At 38.7% G+C, this 22,246-nt stretch overlaps 2 protein-coding genes across 6 annotated transcripts in view; both read left to right on the top strand.

Annotated features, from left to right (window-relative positions):
- The first annotated feature begins 2,646 nt into the window (after positions 1 to 2,646).
- Positions 2,647 to 7,957, top strand: LOC127450897 (prohibitin 1-like). The gene is made up of 7 exons (XM_051715356.1): positions 2,647 to 2,785; positions 3,369 to 3,471; positions 3,765 to 3,926; positions 4,991 to 5,133; positions 5,298 to 5,414; positions 5,520 to 5,615; positions 7,150 to 7,957. Exons 2-7 carry the CDS (start codon positions 3,387 to 3,389, stop codon positions 7,360 to 7,362), a joined length of 816 nt encoding a protein of 271 aa, XP_051571316.1. The 5' UTR covers positions 2,647 to 2,785; positions 3,369 to 3,386; the 3' UTR covers positions 7,363 to 7,957.
- A 3,897-nt stretch (positions 7,958 to 11,854) lies between these two features.
- znf652 (zinc finger protein 652) overlaps positions 11,855 to 22,246 on the top strand; it is a 36,544-nt gene continuing 26,152 nt past the window's right edge. The window contains exons 1-2 of one of the 5 annotated variants that reach the window (XM_051715334.1): positions 11,855 to 12,268; positions 18,322 to 18,418. The gene's annotated coding sequence lies outside the window, so the exon portion shown is untranslated. The other 4 variants (XM_051715335.1, XM_051715333.1, XM_051715336.1 and 1 more) reach the window with 4 other exon arrangements.

Here is a 22,246-nt window from a genome sequence, read left to right as displayed (position 1 = left end):
CAAATGAACCTACAATGTTAGCAACAAAGTGCATAACGCGGTGGTCCCATAGACATTCACTGGCGAGGAGACAAGAGGCCGTTTTTGTTTATTTTATGGGTGTCTGTGAAGGAGATGCTTCAGTGTGCTGAATAACCCGCTTTTATGAGGAAACAGCTTGTCAGTTAATGAATTGTCTGCCTATCCGCTAATCTTCAACATGTTTTACACTAAACAATCCTTTATTGGAATGAACTATGTGTGTGGAGTTTACTACAATAAAATTGCTGTTTTATTCACAGTTTTCCTGAGCAACCGCTGAGCGGCACCATGAGGATTCTAATAGCCTGTTTTCTGTTTCCGGTCTCGAGATGCAATGTAAAAACTACCAAAACGAACAATTCAGACGGAGAACAACAACCATTTAAATGTTATTTGGAGTAAAAATGAATTTCAAAGTCAACTTGTGCAGTTCTTGGCTATCCTAACCACTTAAAGTAGTTAATGATATTAACATAACTAACATCGGACTTCTTGACATGTAAATGCTCAAGTGAGGTACTCTCAATAAAAAATGGTCACCCCGACTCTGTGAAGTATCAGCACTATACAGCCACATGTTTTGTTTTTTGACAATTTTTACAAACGTAACACTTTAAACATCCCATGACACGCTAATAATATATGCTGATGCGAGTGGAAACACTGGGAACCGGAAATTTAAAACAAGCGAATCGTGGTACACTTCTGCGTTCAGGAAAACGTGATAAGAGAAGTCACAGTCAATTTTACGACAGGTCGGTGTTAGTTTACGGCTCTCCACATTCTTTTGTATGGTATCCGCAAACGGTGACTTACTGTCGTAACACACTAGTTGACCGTTACGCTCTTTCCTATGGTTAAAACGGAAAGGCTGTTGCAATTATAGAAGATCTCTGACTTCCCGGAGTGGGAGTATCGCGTGGTTTACTGTACTTGGGTGTAGTGATTTAGCTTTTCATAGATCGTGTTGTAACAATAATATATAGTGCCTAATTTATTTAATCAACTAATTAAAATCATTTAGCTTTTACAATCACTTAAAGTTAGATTACCATTTAAATAGGACCGTTTAAAAAAAAATCTTCTTGTTTTGAAAAAACGTTTTGTGGCAAGATTTTTCAGTCTACCGCTTTCTCGATTAAAAACAAAACAAAAAACAAACAAACAAACAAAAAAACAGTTTCCTGTTTTTAAAGAAGGATATGGTAAACTAGTAGCGGATCGGGGTCTGAGGTCTCTGTGGTATGTGATATTTAGGTCAATTCGCTGTAACTTGGACTTCCCTCTGGATGGCGTGTTTTTTTATGTTTTCACGTGCAACAGATTATCTGACATTGTATGATTTGCAACAGTCGTATTTAAAACCACAAACAAATACAAAATAACTTAATTCAAAGTTACTCTCCACCTTGCACCCTTCTGTAGAGTTTAGTTCAAACCCTGCCCCAAACCTTATTTTCTTTATTTTTAAATTAATTAATTTATTGCTGTTATAAGTACACCATGACAGCAGAACAGTCTCATTTAGAAAAAAAGCTGAAAATTTCAATAAAAAATAAAAATAAAAAAAACTTTCAAAAAGGGTATATCAACTGTTCCAGTTGTACATAGGTATAGAAGGCTGTTAATTATATAAATAATCATTATAAAGATATATAATAATATTTTTTATAATTATTTATTTTGACTGCTGTTAATATATTAAAATTATGACCTATTTCTATTTTGGAGTGTTCAGATTTGGTTTATGTGATGACTATTTACATTTATGAATAAAAAATGTCCCTAAATTAGTGATACATTTATAATATTCCATGTTTCATGTTCAATATTACTATCAAAATACAACCCCAATCCCGAAAAAGTTGGGACAGTATGAAAAATGCTAATAAAAACAAAAAGGAGTGATTTTTAAATTATATTCACCCTTTGCTATATTGAAAGCACTACAACTACACATTATATGATGTTTTACCTTGTGAATTTATTTATTTATTTATTTATTTTTATTTTTATGTACAGTCATTTCAAATCAGATGATTGCAACACGCTCCAAAAAAGTTGAAATGTGCAATTTAAGACTAATAACAATTTGACGAGTTAAAATAACAAGACAATGTGAAACAGGAGATGTTAAACAGGTTATGCAGTCGTGTCATAGTATATAAGAAGCCTCCAAAAACAGCCTAGTCCTTCAAGAGCAAGGATCATTCGAGACTTGTCAGTTTGCCAATAGATGTGTATATGGTGTATATGATTGTGTATATGGCTGTGTGACAATAAAGTGATTTGATTTGATTTTTTTTTTTTAGATGCTTCAGCAAATAATCCAGCACTTTGAGAACAATGTTCCCCAAAGATAAATTGGAAGGATTTTGGGCATTTCACCCTCTACAGTGCACAATATAGTTAAAAGATTCAAGGAATCTGGTCAGATCTCGGTGCATAAAAGGCAAGACGAAGACCACTTCTGAATGCGCATGATCTGTGATCCCTCAGTTATCACTGTCTTAAAAAAACATCAATTCATCTGTAATGCATATCATGAACATGGTCTTGGGATAACTTAAACCCGCCCTCCCGTTCTAAAGCGTTGACAGAAATAAACCAATGAAAATGATCCATACTCATTGGGGGCGTTCTCTTCCGCGTCACTGTGTCCAATCAGAGAAGTCTATGTTCAATATTCTGCACATGCTCAGATGCCTCCTGTTCATGTGTTTCTTACGCAGGCTCCGGTGGAGGTCACTGATCAACGCAGTTGGTGAGTAATCACGTTGTGAGAAATTTACGCTATTTTGTATTTACTTAATGTTTTTAACTGTACTTACTTAACACCAATAGTCACAATTTGTCGTATTAGAATGGGAACAAGTATGATAATTGTCAAAGTTAACAACAGAACATGGTTACATGTCAGTTGCAACATTAGCGTGTAGCAAGGTAGGTAATGAAACTTCACTACAGTAGATTTACTTATCTTAGTTTATGTTTCTAACATTAGTCATTGCATTAATAGTATCTATTTTATTAGGAAAGCGATGTGATTTCATAATTGTAATTTTTCCTTTCCAATGCTTTGTTGGTGACCATGCCTGGTCTAGAGACCCTCGTTCTCATTCGTCATGGCAATAGTGTCAAGGATAAAGTCAGAACAGGGCCGGAATGTTTGGATTGTTAAAGGGTATTGCAAATGCTCAGCCAGTGCTACATCTGAGAACTAGTGATGTTCTAAACACATTGAGGAGTGTAAATGGCCTGTTACGCACAATGCCCACATCTGAATTTATATGCATAAGGGATGCTCCATGATAATGCAGTTAACAGGAATATGCCTTTCTCATCAGGACGGTCACATTGTTGCCATGGCGAAACTCTTTGAGTCAATTGGAAAATTGGGATTGGCCTTGGCCATTGGAGGAGGTGTAGTTAACTCTGCTCTATTTAACGGTAAGTCATGCTCCTTATGCAACTTATTTACTTACTACTGAATAACTTTTCCCTATAAGTAAATGTGATTTATAGATGTAGATCAATGTATCTTTTTTTTTTCTTCAGATTAATCGATGCCAATAGTAGCTTTTTGGAATTATCGGTTATCAGCAATAATCTATGTCGATAGTTTTTTCGGTCGACCTCAAATTATTTACATAATGTTCTTTGTCAGGTTTCAATTAAAAATGAATGTGATGACTGCTGATGTTCCTGATGTAACTGCTGAACTCTGGGTTTGTGCATTGCAGTTGATGCAGGTCACAGGGCTGTCATCTTCGACCGCTTCCGAGGTGTCCAAGATGTAGTTGTTGGCGAGGGCACACACTTCCTTATTCCCTGGGTGCAGAAACCATTTATTTTTGACTGCAGGTCCCGTCCACGCAACGTGCCTGTCATCACTGGTAGCAAAGGTACATCATGCCATATACAGTTGAAGTCAAAAGTTTACATACACAGGGCTCAATGCTAAGGATTTTTTGTACTGGCCCAGTTGGGCCAGTGCTTCATATTTTTACTGGCCCCGCCAAAATTTTCACTGGCCCCAGCTGTGGAGGAGACTGTGTTTTTGGTCACCCGTTTAGTCATGCTGTTATGCAACTTTTGGCCATGTATAGTGTTTTCACACACAGGATCAAAGATTTAGTCACTGAGTTAAAGATTTGATTATTGGCTGAATGTAATAAATATATGAATCCCTGAGAGAGGAGACTTTCTACTAAATTTGTTGTGACTGTGTAATATACAGTAGGTAGATATGCCTAATCTATTAATTAAGAATGTGGATATAAATATGAGATCAGACAACCCAAACAAGACCAACACTGACTGATATACAAAGCACAAAAACAAAAGTACATGTACGGTCCAGAAATGAGACGTAGCGGGTGTTTTATGAGGATGAAATGAAGTAGACTGTTTTACATATTCATCTTCAACCTGCAGCTGAACAGCTCTGATAATAATAACCTAATAGCGGTTTTGCTTGTTTTCATATCAAACGGCATAATCATGTCGAATTAATGTTTAAGTTTTGAAACATTACCTAATTAAATGTATACTTACATTTTGGATACTGAGCAGCTGGTGATTTCCAGGCATGTGTATAATCAGGGTTTAACAAAGTTTATTACGTCTCATTCGGCGCTTCATCTCTAAAGGTGAATTAATGAGAGAATTTTTTTTTTTACAGTGGGAATAAAACTAGCACTCTGTCCCTTTACGAGAGCGCATGCGCGTTAAACAGTCTGCGCGTTAAACAGTCTACGCTGCACGGAAAAAATGTGGGGATTTCGCTCTATGAACACGGAATGTGCGGGGACAGGCCTACTTAAAATGTTGCGCAAGACGTGCAAAAGTGGGCTTTTCCTGCTATTCCCCCCCCCCCCCCCACCACAAAAAAAAAAAAAAAAAAATTTATTTCCACTATCTTTGATTTTTAAAATAATTATAATGATCTGTCTTTTGTCTCTCTCAGATTTACAGAATGTGAACATCACCCTGAGAATCCTGTTCCGGCCAGTTGCTACACAGCTGCCAAGGATTTTCACCAGCATTGGAGAGGACTATGATGAGAGAGTGCTGCCCTCCATCACCACTGAGGTGTTGAAAGCTGTAGTGGTGAGTACCACATTGCATTAAGATGAGATTCTTGCATACCTGGAAGCTTTTGGTTTAAAAAAAAATCCACAACACAATGAAACATCAGTTGTCAAGGAGACATTGATGTTTTTTAAAAAAAAAAAAAGTAGAAAATATGTAAGTGCATGTGTGAATTTCCACAGGCCCGTTTTGATGCAGGCGAGCTCATTACTCAAAGAGAGCTGGTGTCTAGGCAGGTCAGTGAGGATCTGGTGGAAAGAGCGTCCACCTTTGGCCTTATTCTGGATGACGTCTCCCTGGTAAAAATCTCTCTCTTTATATATATATATATATATATATATATATTTCTCTTTCTTGGCCTCTGTCCACTCCAGTGTCTTACCCTTACATCTTTTTCTCTTCAGACACATCTGACATTTGGCAAGGAGTTCACAGAGGCTGTTGAGATGAAGCAGGTTGCACAGCAGGAGGCTGAGAGAGCCAGATTTGTCGTAGAGAAGGTAAGAGAGCCTCAGGATGATGAGTGCTTTTCATTAACTAACCGGAAGTTGTGGCGGGACATATTAAAGGGCATTTATGTTAGCCAATAGCCTTAAAGGCCTGGGCACACTTACAGTGAAGTGCTTCTTTGTTCAGAGGTAAAAAGAAGTTCGAAACCGCTGCGCAATGACATACTTTTTGAGAACATTCAGACACCAGCCACACCGCTGTGGTAGTCATTTAGAGGTACATTTAAATATGAGGATGCCCAAGACTACATGAAAAACATCAACTAATATGACATTGAAATTTTCTATCAATGACTTCATGCCTCATTCACACGAGATTAGTAAAATCAGCTGTTTTAACAACTTGATGTTTTAAAGGAAAATATATGAAGATATATTTGTTTTGTTTACCTTTTGAATTCATGGCGCTATTGTATTAAGATGCAATACATGGCCATAATATGCACCGATTACACTCTGTCATTGTAATTTATGATGTCACTGATACTACTGCAAAGATTGGTGTATAAAATAATAGTAAAGGACAGAATAGACAAAAGAATGATGATAGGCATACCTTACTTTGAGCAGATGTGTGAAGCAGTATATAAAACAACAGCAAATGGGCATATAAGAGTATTCGAGTAGATCTGATTCCTTTTGAAGAGTAATTCAACAAAAAATTGCATGACATGTTCTTGGAAAATGCAGCTTGCTTACTACACTGTGGTAGTGTGTTCATGTTGACTGGTCTTAACTGACTGAATGGGAATTAGCTGTCTGTCTCAAACTACATAGTTGCACATCAGGCCTATACACCGATCAGCCACAACATTAAAACCACCTGCCTAATATTGTGTAGGTCCTCCTTGTGCCGCCAAAACAGCGCCAACCCGCATCTCAGAATAGCATTCTGAGATTATATTCTTCTCACCACAACTTTACAGAGCGGTTATCTGAGTTACTGTAGACTTTGTCAGTTTGAACCAGTCTGGCCATTCTCTGTTGACCTCTCTCATCAACAAGGCATTTCCATCCGCAGAACTGCCGCTCACTGGATGTTTTTTGTTTTTGGCACCATTCGGAGTAAATTCTAGAGAATGTTGTGCATGAAAATCCCAGGGGATCAGCAGTTACAGAAATACTCAAACCAGCCCTTCTGGCACCAACAATCATGCCACGGTCAAAATCACTGAAATCACATTTTTTCCCCATTCTAATGGTTGATGTGAACATTAACTGAAGCTCCTGACCTGTATCTGCATGATTTTATGCACTGCTGCCACACGATTGGCTGATTAGATAATCACATGGATGATTGTTGGTGCCAGATGGGCTGGTTTGAGTGTTTCTGTAACTGCTGGCGCTGTTTTGGCGGCATGAGGGGGACCTACACAATATTTGGCAGGTGGTTTTAATGTTGTGGCTGATTGGTGTATGTGTATAGAAAATGTATTAACATTGTATTTTACAATCTTTATGGGTTTAAACTGGGTTTTTAATAAGCAACAGTCAATGCACAATTTTCTGTTTTTCTCTCTCTTAGGCCGAGCAACAGAAGCAGGCAACCATTATTTCAGCGGAAGGAGACTCCCAGGCTGCTCTGTTGATCGCTGATTCTCTGGCAGTGGCTGGTGATGGCCTGGTGGAGCTGAGAAAGTTGGAGGCAGCTGAGGACATCGCCTTCCAGCTCAGCCGCTCTCGCAACGTCACTTACCTCCCGTCTGGACAGGGCACACTCCTGCAGTTACCACAGTGATAGGGAAACTAGACACACACACTCACTTCACTTCTGTTCTTAGTTTGGCTGCTTTGGAAGAGGTTATGTCTATACAGAACCCATGAAACTTTGTAATCAGGCTATAGGCAAACTTTAAAGAGACAAAAATATCTTGTGTTTTGCTCTCTTTTAGCCCAAGCGTTCTCTTTCTCTCATCTTGAAAGTATGGACTGCCACTAGGAGTTTTCAGCAATTGGAAAGGGTAGAGAAGGGGAACGAGTATGTGTATGTAAATGTTCTGAAGACATATATTTAAATCTGGAGATGTTTTGAAACGTTTTGTCGTATTGGAGTATTTTAGGCCGATTTCTCTTTACACAGAAATTGATCTAAACCAAAATAATAAAAAATGTAATAAGTGACACACACAGTCTGCATCTATCTGTCTGTGTGCTGTGGTGCTGGATGGTTAAAAGATTAGTCCCACTCTCTGGTTCTGCAGGACCGGCTGTGTTGCTTTTTGGTTTGAATGTGTTTTGTTATTGTTTGTGGCAGAAGGAACGCCCTTGCATTCCACAAGTGGCTAAATTGATAAATAATCAATAAACAATTATGCATTTATATGAAACCACAATACAGATGTATGTGTCTTATTTTTAATGGAAATGGAAATTGTCAACATTGTCATTTTTCTTATTCTGCATTAAAGGTGCACTCGGTAACTTTTTATTCGTGTCATCTTGGACTTAGTGACACCTAGTGGTGTTGATGCAGCATCGTTCAAAATCAATAGTTTTCAGTTACAGATTCCATTGTAGAAGTTCACTATTCACAATCAGCTGTGATTAATTTAATCCAAGAGTGAAAGTGTCCAATAACAAGATGGTTACTGAGATTAAGCGAGTAGTATTCGGCTGGTCATGTGATTCTAAAATGGCAGCCCCCATGAGGGCACCCCTGCCCCATGTAGAATGAAACAGCTTTTATAAGGTTACTGATATGACTAGAGTCCCCATCTTATGTGAGTGATCATAATTTTATACATACGTTTCAAATTACAATTCATCTCTTTAGGTGTAAAACTTTTTTAATAGGGAAAATATTAGAGTGCACCTTTAAAATCTAGAGCCTGTATTTTATTTTTTTTTCCCCTGTTGTGAGAGATCTATTTTTTAGAACTTGTCTTATATGGATCTCTCAACAGTTTCTCATTTTGAAAAAAAAAAAAAAAAACAGGGTTAAGAACATAAAACGCAAAAGTGTCTGTCATTCTTAGGTTAATGCTGTAGACCCATATTTCCCCCTCACTGGTCAGGCCTGGATCGCACCTTTTAGTGTCCACTAGAGGGCATTAATGCATATTCCTGAAATCATACTCGAACACTAGATCATATCTCAAATCAATAAATGGAAATATTCATGTCAGGAAACAGTATTTCAGAGTTTTGAGGATAGTCATTATGGTTTTCTTTTCAATACTGTTTTTCGATTGTTGGTCATTTATCTGTTGTTCGGCTAAATCCAGTGTAATCCATCAAATGTTTACTCTTGGTATCTGCATGCTGGATGCCTTTCACATCTACTCCAGTTCTCTCATTTACAGTGAACCACCCTTATGTGAGAACTGTTTCCCTTATGGAGTTTTATGGAGCACATTTTTGAAACATTTTAAATTTTCCTGTCCCTTCGTCTTTGTCATTTTATTTCCATTTCTTGCTCCCTGTTTTCCTGGACTAACATTCTGAAACATTTTCAGGGAGATGCTTGTGCGCAAGTGTAAAAAAGCTTTTGGTTTCAAACAGGAAAGTAAGAATCAGTGTAATCTCCCCATGGTACTTTCTTGGAAATATACTGTATGTTTTGCAATTTTAACCTCTTTGAAATAATATTTACAAGAATTACTATTTTGTTCAAGAATTTTTTGATTCAGCGTTTGATGCCTGATACTGACCTCTACAACTAAAAACTCTTTGCTATCTGGGATCTAGACTTGAAATATTTCTGCAGTATAAACAAGTGTAGGAAATAATATATTTACTGTTTTAGTCTTCAAACACAGGACATCAATGTCTCTTTCCTGTTTTTCACTAGCACTCAAAACACATCACTCTTTTGTGGGCACCTTTCAGGAAATATAAGAAAAAAAGTGTATCTAGTACATGTGCCAAATGACTTGGTGTTTGAATAACTGTTAAGTGGAATTAAACGTCACACATTTTTTGTAAACATTTCAACTGCTATAAACTTAGTTTAGTATGAGCCAGAAGACACTATATTAGATGATGGGTGCCATTTTAACCCATTGTAGGTCTTGGCATAACTATTTGATGTCAATACTATGATGGCATGACTGTGCGGACACCTACTATCTCAGTACTTTAGCTCCATATCATCTTAGCGATAGAAAATATACCAGCAGCTGCTCTGTTTGACAATCATCGCTATGGAAGGAAAGCAGATGAGGAAAGGAGATAATTTCAAGTGTTTAGCTGAGCCATCATATGTCATCACTGGGCAGGTGCAGTCCTCACCCTGCCAAACTACATAACCACAGCAAATAAGCTTGCCAACATAAAGGGACAGTTCACCCAAAAATGAAAATTCTCTCATCATTTACTCACCCACATGCCTTCTCCGATGCATATGACTTTTTTTATTTTGCTGAACACAAATGAAGATTTTCAGAAAAATATCTCAGCTTTTTTGGTCCATTCAATGCAAGTTAATGGTGACCAAAAAGTTAAAGCTCCAAAAAGCACATAAAGACAGCATACAATTAATCTATAAAACTCCAGTAGTTAAATCCATGTCTTCTGAAATGATATGATAGGTGTGGATGAGAAACAGATCAATATTTAATGGAATATTCAGATTAAATACAAGTTAAACTCAACAGCATTTGTGGCATAATGTTGATTACAACAACAACAACAAAAATATTTCTACTCGTCCCTTCTTTTCTTAATAATAATAATAATCTGGGTTACAGTGAGGCATTTACAGTGAAAGTGAATGAAGCCAATACATAAATATTAAAATACTGATGTTTTAAAAGTATAACCACAAGACGTAAACAATTTGTGTGTTAACATGATTTTAGTTTTACAAAATCACTTACTAACCTTTTCTTTGTAAAGTTATGTCAAATTTTGTAACTCCATTGCCATGATGACATAATGCGGTAACCCTAAAACACTGATTTAAACCAATCGAACTTTACCAATCAAATAATTTTCAATACAATACTTAAGAATTAATGTATAAAATTATAAGCATCACATTTCTGCATTTAAACCCTCCAAAAAAAATTCCCATTCACTTCCATTGTAAGTGCCTCACTGTAACCTCCATTTTTGCTGTTTTTAAAGAAGTGACTCAAAATGATTTTTTGTGGTAATCATCATTGTCACAAATGCTATCGATTGAACTTAAAGGAATAGTTCACCCAAAAAGGAAAATTCTCTCATTATTTATTCATCTTGATGCCATCCCAGATGTGTATGACTGTCTTTCTTCAGCAGAACACAAATAAAGATTTTTTAGAAAAAGATAGAGCTCTGTCAGGTCCTTATAATGCAAGTACACGGGTGCCAGCATTTTGATGGTCCAAAAGTCACATTTAGGCAGCATAAAAGTAATCCACACAACTCCAGTCGATCAATGAATGTCTTCTGAAGCAAATCGATATGTTTGTGTAAAAAAATAAATAAAAATTATAATTAAAACATTAACTTTTAAAAGAGCTTCCTGCCAGCAGTTGATGCATCATGTAGCTGTCGCATGACATAAGCGCGAGTTCACGTGAGAATTCGGAAGCACCACTTAATTTACTTTACAACAGAAGAACGAACGTCACGCAAGAGTTCGGCCATTTTAAACAGTGTCAGAGCCCTGGACGGAAGTGCCGATTTAAAGTTAAAAACATTTTAATTATCGACTTGTTTCTTAGATAAACTGATCGATTTGCTTCAGAAGACATTCATTGATCGACTGGAGTTGTGTGGATTACTTTTATGCTGCCTGAATGTGACTTTTGGACCGTCAAAATGCTGGCAACTGTTTACTTGCATTATAAGGAACTGACAGAGCTCTATCTTTTTCTAAAAATCTTTATTTGTGTTCTGCTGAAGAAAGACGGTCATACACATCTGGGATGGCATCAGGGTAAGTGAATAATGAGAGAATTGGGTGAACTATTCCTTTAACTTGCATTGAAACCAGAATGAGTCCTTTTTTACTATAAATTCTCCTGCCCAGTAGGTGGCGATATGCACGAAGAATGTGAACTGCCAAAAACAAAAGAAGAAAAATGTGAAAGTGGAGATTTATAGTAAAACAAAAATTACTTTTCACTCACACCTTTCATTTTGCTTCTTCATATTTATCTCTCTTGACTACTTTCAGTTCACAATAGGCTTGGAATAATCTGCCGATAAAGTAACAAATGTTTGATGCACTCATAATCTTGAACTGGCAGCTGAGCTGCATCTCACTTGACAAGTGGTCCATCAAGTGTAGTAGTCACTTTTTTTCAAGGTGGTTTTACGCAGGGAGGAAGACGGGCGCGCGCACTGAACGCTGTCTTGTCTCGCTCTTTGAGTACGGGAAGAACGCCACGCGCGCTTCAACCAGTGCAGACAGCGGCGGCTCGAGCGCCTCGGATGAACTCGGAGGCGGGTAGATGCGCGAGACCTCGGCCAGCCACGTAGCAATGGCTTGTAAACGGTAAAGACGGCGGGCTCGGACTGTCTAGTCGCAAATCGAAGGAATTAATGATAGCTAGCGAATGTCTGCTCATGCACGCGATAGGAAACTGTTCACAAACACTCACGGCACCCGCCAAGGAGCACTTTGTCTCAAGCAAGAATTGTGTAGACGTGTATTTTATCCGATTCCCACACAACTGGAGGTGCACGGAATGAGGGAGAGGGCGCTCGTGTCTCGGGTGAGTACTCCAACGAAGAGCTCGCTGCAAGTTAATATCTGCTTTTGAGTTTATTTACAACGATGACAGTTGTTCACCGCATGCAAAGAAACAAAAGAAATCCTCAGTCGAACATCTGTGAAGGTATGGTGTTGCCATCGAGTCAAGCCGTGCATCACACGAGTTATATTCACCGGTCGAAATGCAATGCCAGGTTTTTGTTAGGAACGAGGGATCGACCAAGTGTTATTGCTTTCCTACCTAATTCTCTTTTGCATACAAACGCGTGAGGACTCCACTGCAAGTAACAGTTCGCAGAATGCATGCAGGCAAAGTGGCATGCAAATACGAATCAGAGAAATCTCTGTAGCAGTATAAATCTGGGCGGTTTTGGGGGTGAAAAAAAAATTTGAAAGTCGTCCACGATGAAGATGTTAGCTTGCGATGAGCCACGGGGTTAAGGAAGTGTATTGTCGCCTAATTTTGGGGGTGTCAAAAGCACAACAAAAAAGTCATCCGAAGGGTCTTTTTCAATTGCATTAAACAATTTTGCAAAAGCCCGTCCTGCAGCAGCTAGAGTCCATGGCACGCAACCGTATGTGCATTCACTCGGGCTATTAGCTCTGCTAGCAGAACGGCCTGCACGCCTTTCGTCCCGACCAACCAATGTTTTCGTCTGTTTAACCCTTTCTTTGCGTCGCTTTCCTAAAAAAGTTACTCTTTGCCATTGAGTTGCTGCACCCCCTTTGCTGCTCTCCTAACAATTGAGACGTTATGGGGTGGTCCAACTGTGCTGTATATCAGTATTTTTCTTATTTTTGGAGTGGAGGTGATGGAGTTTGGAGGTGTGTTGTGGATGTGCGCGCTAGGCCCTTCTCAAACTGCAGCGTTGCTAAAGCGGGGTTAGCTCGAGCTGCTAGCGCTGATTTTCTGAGATGGGATGAAGGCATTTTGCAGTTAGTTAGTTTTACGTTTATGGTCTTTTTGTCTGGTTAACGTCGACTGGAACAGTCGTGACGCATTTGTGGGCCACCACATGAGGCATATGCCTTGGAGGCATTTTTGAATAGGGATTTATTTGTGAGATTTCTCCAGCTTTCCTTTTACCCAGTTCCCAGTTTTGCAAAGTTACCTTTTATCCAGTTCTCAAGCTGGTCAGAAGTCTCAGTAACTTTCTTCTTATGGTCTCGATTCACGATAGAGTTGACACCCCAGACCACATTGGAATCGCATTAGAAGCATTAATGTGTTATGGAAAAGTGAAGTTCACATAGTATTCAATCAGTTTTGGAATTGTTCATCTAGTTTGAAAATGATTTGGAATCAGGAAAAATGACTTCATCATCAGGCTGCTGTGGTGCAAATCATTCTGAGAAACTGATCATTCAGAAAAAAGATACTTAATACAATTATGGCACCATCGCCAAGTTATTGTCTTTTTGAGGATTTTACATTAAAACTGGGCTTCGATCACTCCTCTTCTTGGAGCATTTTGTTTTTACATCAGGACGGGTGTCTTTACATATATTGAGCTTTATTGGAGATCAAAAACACTGGAATCCATGTATCATTTGTTCATTTCATATTCATTTAGGAATTCGAAAGCGGAAAAACAAAAACGACTTATTTCTTTATTCATTTACAAAACCAATATTAAAAAACAAATAATTACTTGTTTTTCGTCATTTTGATTTAATGCTCAAGTTAAAAATAGGAAATTGGAAAAATAGCCACGGGACACTGTGCGTTTTGAATATTTGATTCACACATATGGGTGGAGCTGAAGCGCCCCTTTCTTCTGATTGGTCAACCTGCACCGTCGTCTTCCTCAATGCTGTGAGACAGAATAAAAGTTCTCTGCTGTTTAATTGTTCAGATGAATTAGTCTCAGTTAATATTTTATTTATTTATATGATTATTTCTCTCCCCAATTTGGAATGCTCGATTCCCAATGCTCTCTAAGTCCTCGTGGTGGCATAGTGACTTGCCTCAATCCGGGTGGTGGAGGATGAATCTCAGTTACCTCCGCGTCTGAGACCGTCAATCCGTACATTTTATCACGTGGCTTGTTAAGCGCGTTACTGCGGAGACATAGCGCATGTGGAGGCTTCATGCTATTCTCCGCGGCATCCACGCACAACTCGCCACATGCCCCACCGAGAGCGAACCAGTAGGTAAAGGCCACCCATATTCCCATTCAAAAACATGGATGTCGGAATGATCTGAGTTTGAAATTAGTACTCTTCGCTGCCATGTAAATACATATTGTCTTATATAAAATATTAAATGCAATTATATCTTCCAATTTATTTGTTGTTATTATTTGTTATTATTGTTGTTGTTGTTTATCATTTGTTATTTACTGTTGTAGCTGTTATAATTCACTGGCATGAATGCTCATCTGTCTTGGATGCACCCTACGTTAAGTCTGTATATTCCTTGAACCGCATCTTGCTTTGTTCATTGCACTGCAATATGTACAAATGTAAATAAACAGATTCTTTCAATACTCTTTGATTTCTTATTTCAAAAATGCATGAAATACTGATGTCAATTTAAAACGCTTATTTAAAGCAATCAAACTATAGCTTCCTTTAGACTAATTACAGTATTAGGACAAAAGGTGTCCCGACTAAGTCCACCGTGACGCAGTACATGACTTGTAAAATAGGGACTGTCCCCGGTTTTAAAGTGACGTCTGGGTCACCCTAACTGCGAATGCCAGCAGATTTTCCAGTGTAGTCTGGACCACCAGTGCCCAATTGATCAGCTGCACTGCATGGTACCTCTTATAAATGAATAAAACAAGAAGGATAACTGTGAGAGTACATTTGGCATATAGAGCGATGGATTAATCTTGATATACATCTAAATAATGTGTGTGTGTGTCGTTCTTATCAATTGTTTCACGTGGTAATGATTGTCCTAATGTTGAATCACATGAAGACAAAACCCTGTCTGCATTCAGTGAACATTTTATGGTTGTGTGTAGGCACTGTTTCTTACTACTTGATGAGAGAGATAGCTCAGCTGCAATAAATGTGGCGAGTTTTGGAGAACAAATGGTTAAGAATGTAATATTAGGGGCCTGGGTAGCTCAGTGGTAAAAGACGCTGGCTACCACCCCTGGAGTTCGCTAGTTCGAATCCCAGGGCGTGCTGAGTGACTCCAGCCAGGTCTCCTAAGCAACCAAATTGGCCCGGTTGCTAGGGAGGATAGAGTCACATGGGGTAACCTCCTCGTGGTCGCTATAATGTGGTTCGTTCTCGGTGGGGCACGTGGTGAGTTTAGCGTGGTTGCCGTGGTGGATGGTGTGAAGCCTCCACACGCGCTATGTCTCCGTGGCAGCGCGCTGAACAAGCTACGTGATAAGATGCACGGGTTGACGGTCTCAGATGCAGAGGCAACTGGGATTCGTCCTCCGCCACCCAGACTGAGGCGAATCACTACACAACCACGAGGACTTATAAGCACATTGGGAATTGGGCATTCCAAATTGGGAGAAAAAGAAAAAGAAAAAAAAAAAAATGTAATATTAACTGAGACGAATTAATCTGAACAATTAAACAGCAGAGAACTTTTATTCTGTCTCACAGCATTGAGGAAGACGACGGTGCAGGTTGACCAATCAGAAAAAAGGGGCATTTCAGGTGCACCCATATGTGTGAATCAAATATTCAAGCCATATATTAGTGAAATCAAATAATCAAAATGCACCTTATTTTGTTGTGGATGTCCCAATGTGGATACTAAATTTGTACTTTTCAGAGCGCTCTAAAATATTAAAAATATATTTTGGTTGCGTTTGAGGGCATATTTTTTTTTAATTGATTGTGTAAAATAGGCATATAATATTGATCGCAGGGCCCTGAATTGAATCAAATCAGAATCGTATCGAGGCAGACTTTGAAGTATTGGCAAATATCAGATCGCAGGCCAAGAGAATCGATATAAGATAGTATCGTGATGAAACATCCGATTTACATCCCTAAAAGGCAGCATAAAAGTAATCCAAATGACTCCAGTGGTTTAATCTGTGTCTTCTAAATGTTTTTGGGTGAGAATAGACCAAAATATAACTCCTTTTTTACTGTACACCTTTTCCTTGCATTGTCTAGGCACAATGATGATTTTAAGCTTGATTACACTTCCTAGTGCTTGTCATGCGCAGAGCACTAGATGGCCCTATAGGAAGTGTAATCGAGCTTGAAATCATGATCGCCAAGGAGATTGCTAATGTTAAGATTTATAGAGAAATATTAGTTATATTTTGGTCTGTTCTCACCCAAAACCAATTTGATCGCTTCAGAAAACATGGATGAAACCACTGGAGATTTATGGATTGCTTTTATGCTGCCTTTTTGTGCTTTTTGGAGCTTCAGAATTTTGGTCACCATTCACTTGCTCTGTGGACCTTCAGAGCTGAGATATTCTTCTAAACATCATTGTTTGTGTTCTGCTGAAAAAAAGAAACTCATCCACATCTGGGATGTCATGAGGGTGAGTAAATGATGAGAGAATTTAAATTTTTGGTGAACCGTTCCTTCTAGGTGTCACCCATTGGCCATCCACCCTGACAATCTTTCCACGCTCTCGCTGTGCCATTCATGTCATCTGTACAATGAGCCTGATCTTAAAAGCTATGGGTTGGTGGGTTAGTTTAAGGGAATAGACTCACTCAGCTTGCTTGTGGTTAAAACAGTTGCATAACAGCACTCAAAGAACTTGGAAGCCCTTCAAGGAAGTGCTCACTTTTTGAGTGAAAGTCAGATTGTAGATTCTCAGAACTCTGTCATGGTTGACCTGTCTTGATTGATTAATTAATGAGATGTTGTCTAGAGTTCATCACGAGGCTAACAATTCAGAAATGGAGACAGGAAGAGATGAAGAGCACAATACCTAAAAGAGACATAGAAGTTAAATATGATGGTGAGAGGGTGCAGAAAAAAAATGGTAGAACACAAGACAACAGAGTTTCTCTGCTATCGCAGAACAAGTACATCGTAAAAACTGATGCAAATTTTATATTCAAATAGGTTTTTACATTTTATGAAGAAAATGTCAGTGGTCCATGCAGAATTCTAAGCCACAATGTTAGAGATTTGCAATGTGGTTACTACAGTGTTCTGAGTGGTTGCTTGGATGTTTTGGGTGATTGTATAGAGGATTGCTTTCTGGACCATGTTAAAAGAGTTTATGCTATTCTATGATAATTTTGTCCTTAAATATGATCAGGTTGCTCCTTCTATTAAAGTATATCTTTTTTTTTCGTGCTCTCCTGGTAGAAAATTCTAAGTCTTATTGTTTGTCCAAAAATGATCATTCTTTCATGATTTACTCAACCTTATGACGTCTCAAACTTGTATGACTTTCTTCTGCGGAACACAAAGTTATTTTGAAGGAGGTGTAGGGTCTGTTCCAAAACCTAGTATGCGTCCTCCAGAGGCAGCATTTTAAGACAATATAGGTGCGCTCCAGACGCGAGGGCTGTTCCAAAAGGTACTGTAGGTATCTTAATTATGCTGCTTCTTTTTATTGATTTTTTGAAAAAAAAGATTTATCCCCTTTTCTCCCCAAATTGGAATGCCCAATTCCCTCTACTTACTAGGTCCTCGTGGTGGTGCGATTACTCACCTCAATCCGGGTGACGGAGGACAAGTCTCAGTTGCATCCGCTTCTGAGATGATCAGTCCGCGCATTTTGTCACGTGGCTCGCTGTGCGTGACACCACGGAGACTCGCTGCATGTGGAGGCCCATGCTACTCTTCGCGATCCATGCGCAACTTACCATGCACCCCATTGAGAGCGAGAACCATTTAATCGCGACCACAAGAAGGTTACCCCATTTGACTCTACCCTCCCTAGTAATCGGGCCAATTTGGTTGCTTAGGAGACCTGGCTGGAGTCACTCAGCACACCCTGGATTCGAACTCGCGACTCCAGGGGTGGTAGTCAGCATCAATACTCACATTATTAACTTGCATTAACATTCTTAACCCACATTAACCTAATTGTGAGGAGCCTCATATCAGACTTGCATTAAATTGGTAAAATGTCTTTTTTTATGTTCTTAGGTCCTATTCTGAATGAGGAAGTTCGTCCATTTTTAGCTGAAGCAGCTTCCAGTTTAGCTTTAACAAACTAATTTCCCTTGTGTCGTCAAGCTTTAAGGTGAGTATTTAAAGTAGTTGTGTTATAGTGTAGTAGTTAAAGGTGCTATATGTAAGATTGACAGCAAGCGTTAGAAATGGGTACTGCAGTCCAAATTCAAAATATTGGAGAGTTGTCTGCCCCGCCCCAGACTCGGAGCTCATGCGGGTTGCCAGAATGAGGACGCAACAGGAACGAGCAAAACTGAAAATATTTTACTATTTAACAACATCAAATTGGATTTGTGCAAATGTAGGCCACGAGTAATACAAACTGTATTTAAATTGCATTACATCAACTTCCTTAGTTTCAGCTACATACTTGTGTATTCATATTAGGATATACACTTCACAATGGGGGTTGAAAATGAATATCGATTCAGATACTGACCGGTCTGAAAGTGTTCCACTTGATAGACATCCAATACTGGACAGTGCCAGGGCCATCAAGTGATGCCTCTTCTAGTCCCTCTTGCTAGGGGTGGAGGTGCTTGAACCCTCATAGCTAAAAAGAATATGCCATAATCAAACTATGTACACAGAAAATTGTACAACGTTGAACTAAAATATCTACCTAGCAATCTTAACGCTAGCGACATTTCACCACATTCATTGATTCAGTCACAAAATACAATAAACTCTTGTAAGGTTTGTAAGGTTTACATTAGATTAAATAGAAAAAACTGTAGCAAGTAGCTAGGGATTGGCATGAGTAACGTTACTCGAATTGGACGTCAGTATTCATTAAACGTATAGAGTAATTGCATTTGTAAATTGAGTCAATTTTGAGTCATGCTTGTTGTTTCTGTCGTATTTTTCTGTCACGCTGGTTGTTGCCAAGGTAGTAAACAGCCATTGTCTGTCCGCTTTGCCGCATTAGTCAGGATCACTTCACCGGCTGTGTCTCGCTTCCTTGAAACCAGGCTGCACATGAAACCCAGAGTATGACTGCGAGTACTCAAATGTTGAATTTACTCAATATGTCCATCCCTACTAGTAGCCGAAATAAATTAAATGGCTAATTTTAGGTGACGCTCAATGCTTACCTGTTAAGGAGAAAATTAGCCAACTCAGCATCCGTTTTAAAGTATTTCTGGGCTTTAAGCTGTCTCCATCTTCCAGAGGCATCTCCAGTATTTATCCTTGTTTTACTACGCCTCTGGTCGTGGTGGTTTTAAGACAGATGGCGAGGCTTTTTAGGTCGGATGGAATCTGTTATCTCTGATCCAGTTCGTTTGCTGGCTTCCATGGCTGCGGCATGCAGTGTTGTTTGCCTGCGAACTTGTTCAAATCTGGCAACCCAGTGGTGTGGAAATACTATTGGTGAGCGGGCAGTGGGCGGGATCACACAGGCCAAAACATAAACAGAAATTCCCACCCGGAATAGAAACTTAAAAGTCGAATATACTGGCTGTAGCATTGTTATCAGAGAAGCCAGTATTTCAACTTAGCATGTTTCCTAATTCTCTAATGACATATTATGGTCATTTTATGATTTAGTACAGTAAAAATATTACATATAGCACTTTTCCTCTTTGTGAAATCCTAGCCATGCAAAATTTACAAATTGCAACTCTGCTGTCATTGTCTCCCAATTCTAAGTAATTCCAAACAAGAGACATTTTATTTCACACACAGAGCAAGGTATAGGCAAATTATCTAATTTGAAACAGTACTGATTTATAGCATTGTTTATATTAAAGGTGAATAATTTCCTTGGTCATAGATATTTTGATTCTGTGATTGTCACCCACATCAAAGCAGCTTACTTTTTAAGTGCGAGGAAACCCAGGATTAGTCACCAGCGTTATCATCCTCCTACTCGCTCTTGATGAGAGGTGCTGACTGAGGCATTGTGAAACTTCAGCTGAGGAAAATTAAATCATTGACATCGTCTTCACTCTTTCACATGTCGAGAAATATCATGCTCTCTGCTCTTATTCTTCCGTAATGCACAAGGGCACTGAAGCTCTAGGCCAACAAGTCATTGCACACAGACAATTTGAAGGTGCAAACATATGCACCTTGATGTGTACATCTCTAAATAAACTAGAGCTATTTACTTCATTTCCTCCTCAAATGTGTCGGTAGACGCTGTGTTGCAGCACCCATTGAGCAGCTTGAGTAACTGCATATCAAGCATCCTTCCGATGGGTGCAAAGATTGTGCACTCAATTTATGACATATCAGAGCTGTATTAACTTTTCTAATTTGGAGGTACAGCATCATTTGGTATTTGAAGTGTCAGTTTCACATTTAATGTAATTTTTTGACCCAATTTTATCGTGCACACAGAGTTCCACCAATGGTATGTTTCTGCTGAACATTGGTTTGTACAAACCTGGGTGTCAGAGCTGAAGAATGCAACCATATTTATTTACATGACACTCGTTGTGCATATTGTGCCAGAACAGTGTCTGAAATGCACAAGCAATGTAATATAAAATGAGGTGTGATTACTTTCCCGGCTACTTTTCTGTAACTCCGACACACGCACACACACACACACACACACACACTCTGAGATGTGACCTGTTATGCACTATGATGTGGTCATGTACACTGCACTTTCCAATTCTCAGAAAGTGCCAATGCGCACAGGAAGAAAGGTGGAGGTGTGTGTGCATGGCTGTTTTTGTGTGGGTATGTGTTTACGTGTGTAGGTGTTTGTGTGTTTGGTTTATTTGTGTGGGTAGGTTTATGGGCGTGTGTGGCCGTTTCAGTCGTGTAACTGTCACTACAGAAGAACTACCTGATACAGACAAACACTCTGCTACTGTGCTACATGTTTAAGTTGCTGCGTATTGCGAATTGTGGTGCAATTAAACTCCGTAGTTAACATGCAAGGTTACAATGCTCCATGCTTTAAATGCAGCTCTGCGTTTAAACGTCGTTGTACGGTATTCCCAAAGACGTTTTACAACACATTATTCCTTGTTTTTCACCATTATGTCTCTGTAAACAAAAGACAGCCAGGACTTCTTGTCATAAGTTCCCACCCCTAGGGATAGTTTACCCAAACATTTGAATTGTCACTATTTACTTTCCCTCATGTTGTTCTAATACCACTTTGCCTCTTGTGTGGAACACAAAAAGGAGATGTTGGGCAGAATTTTAGCCTCAGTCACCATTCACTTTCATAGTATGGAAAAAAGAAAGATTCAATGAAAGTCTATGGCGACAATGGCTAACATTCTGCTTAACATATATTTTTGTGTTCAGTGGACGAAAGAAAATCAAAGTAGTTTGGAACAACGTGAAGGTGAGTGAAGACAAAATTTTAATTTTGTTTGGGTGAACTACTATCGATTCAAAGCAGAGTTTGAATGATGTAAATGGAAAAAAGAAACCGTTAGACCAGTTACACAGAAATGCAAAGTCACGAGAAAGGATATAACGTTTTAACGTATACAGTTCACTTTTCAGTCACCGTTAATATCAACAACCTAAAGGGATAGCTCACCCAAAAATGAAAATTCTCTCATCATTTACTCACCCTCATGATATCCCAGGTGTGTATTCTTCACTGGAACATATTTGAAGAAAAACAGAAAAATATCTTTGCTCAGAAGCTCCTTAAAATGCAAGCGAATGGAGATTTCTCCATCAGCATAAACGTCATTGATACGACTCCAACCGTTAAATTAATTAGTGGTGCACTGATCAGGAAATTTTAGGCCAATACCGATCACTGATTTTTTTTTTTTTAACACTAAGATGGTACGATACCAATTTAAAAAAAAAAAAAAATATATATATATATATATATATATATATATATATATATATATATATATATATATATATATATATATATAAGGCCCTTAGCCACACTTTTGCTAGTTTTGCT

The sequence above is a fragment of the Myxocyprinus asiaticus genome, chromosome 13 (genome assembly GCF_019703515.2).
Source record: "Myxocyprinus asiaticus isolate MX2 ecotype Aquarium Trade chromosome 13, UBuf_Myxa_2, whole genome shotgun sequence".
In the NCBI taxonomy this organism is placed as follows: domain Eukaryota; kingdom Metazoa; phylum Chordata; class Actinopteri; order Cypriniformes; family Catostomidae; genus Myxocyprinus; species Myxocyprinus asiaticus.
Note: the sequence above shows the minus strand (reverse complement) of the source record. Positions and strands in the feature narration are given on the sequence as shown.

Bases quoted from the DNA above. Each gene is read 5' to 3' on its own strand.
- LOC127450897 (XM_051715356.1), top strand. From the start codon at position 3,387: ATGGCGAAACTCTTTGAGTCAATTGGAAAATTGGGATTGGCCTTGGCC. The intron at 3,927-4,990 runs GTACATCATGCC...TGTCTCTCTCAG, and splicing joins TGTCATCACTGGTAGCAAAG to ATTTACAGAATGTGAACATC. The intron at 5,415-5,519 runs GTAAAAATCTCT...TTTTCTCTTCAG, and splicing joins TTCTGGATGACGTCTCCCTG to ACACATCTGACATTTGGCAA.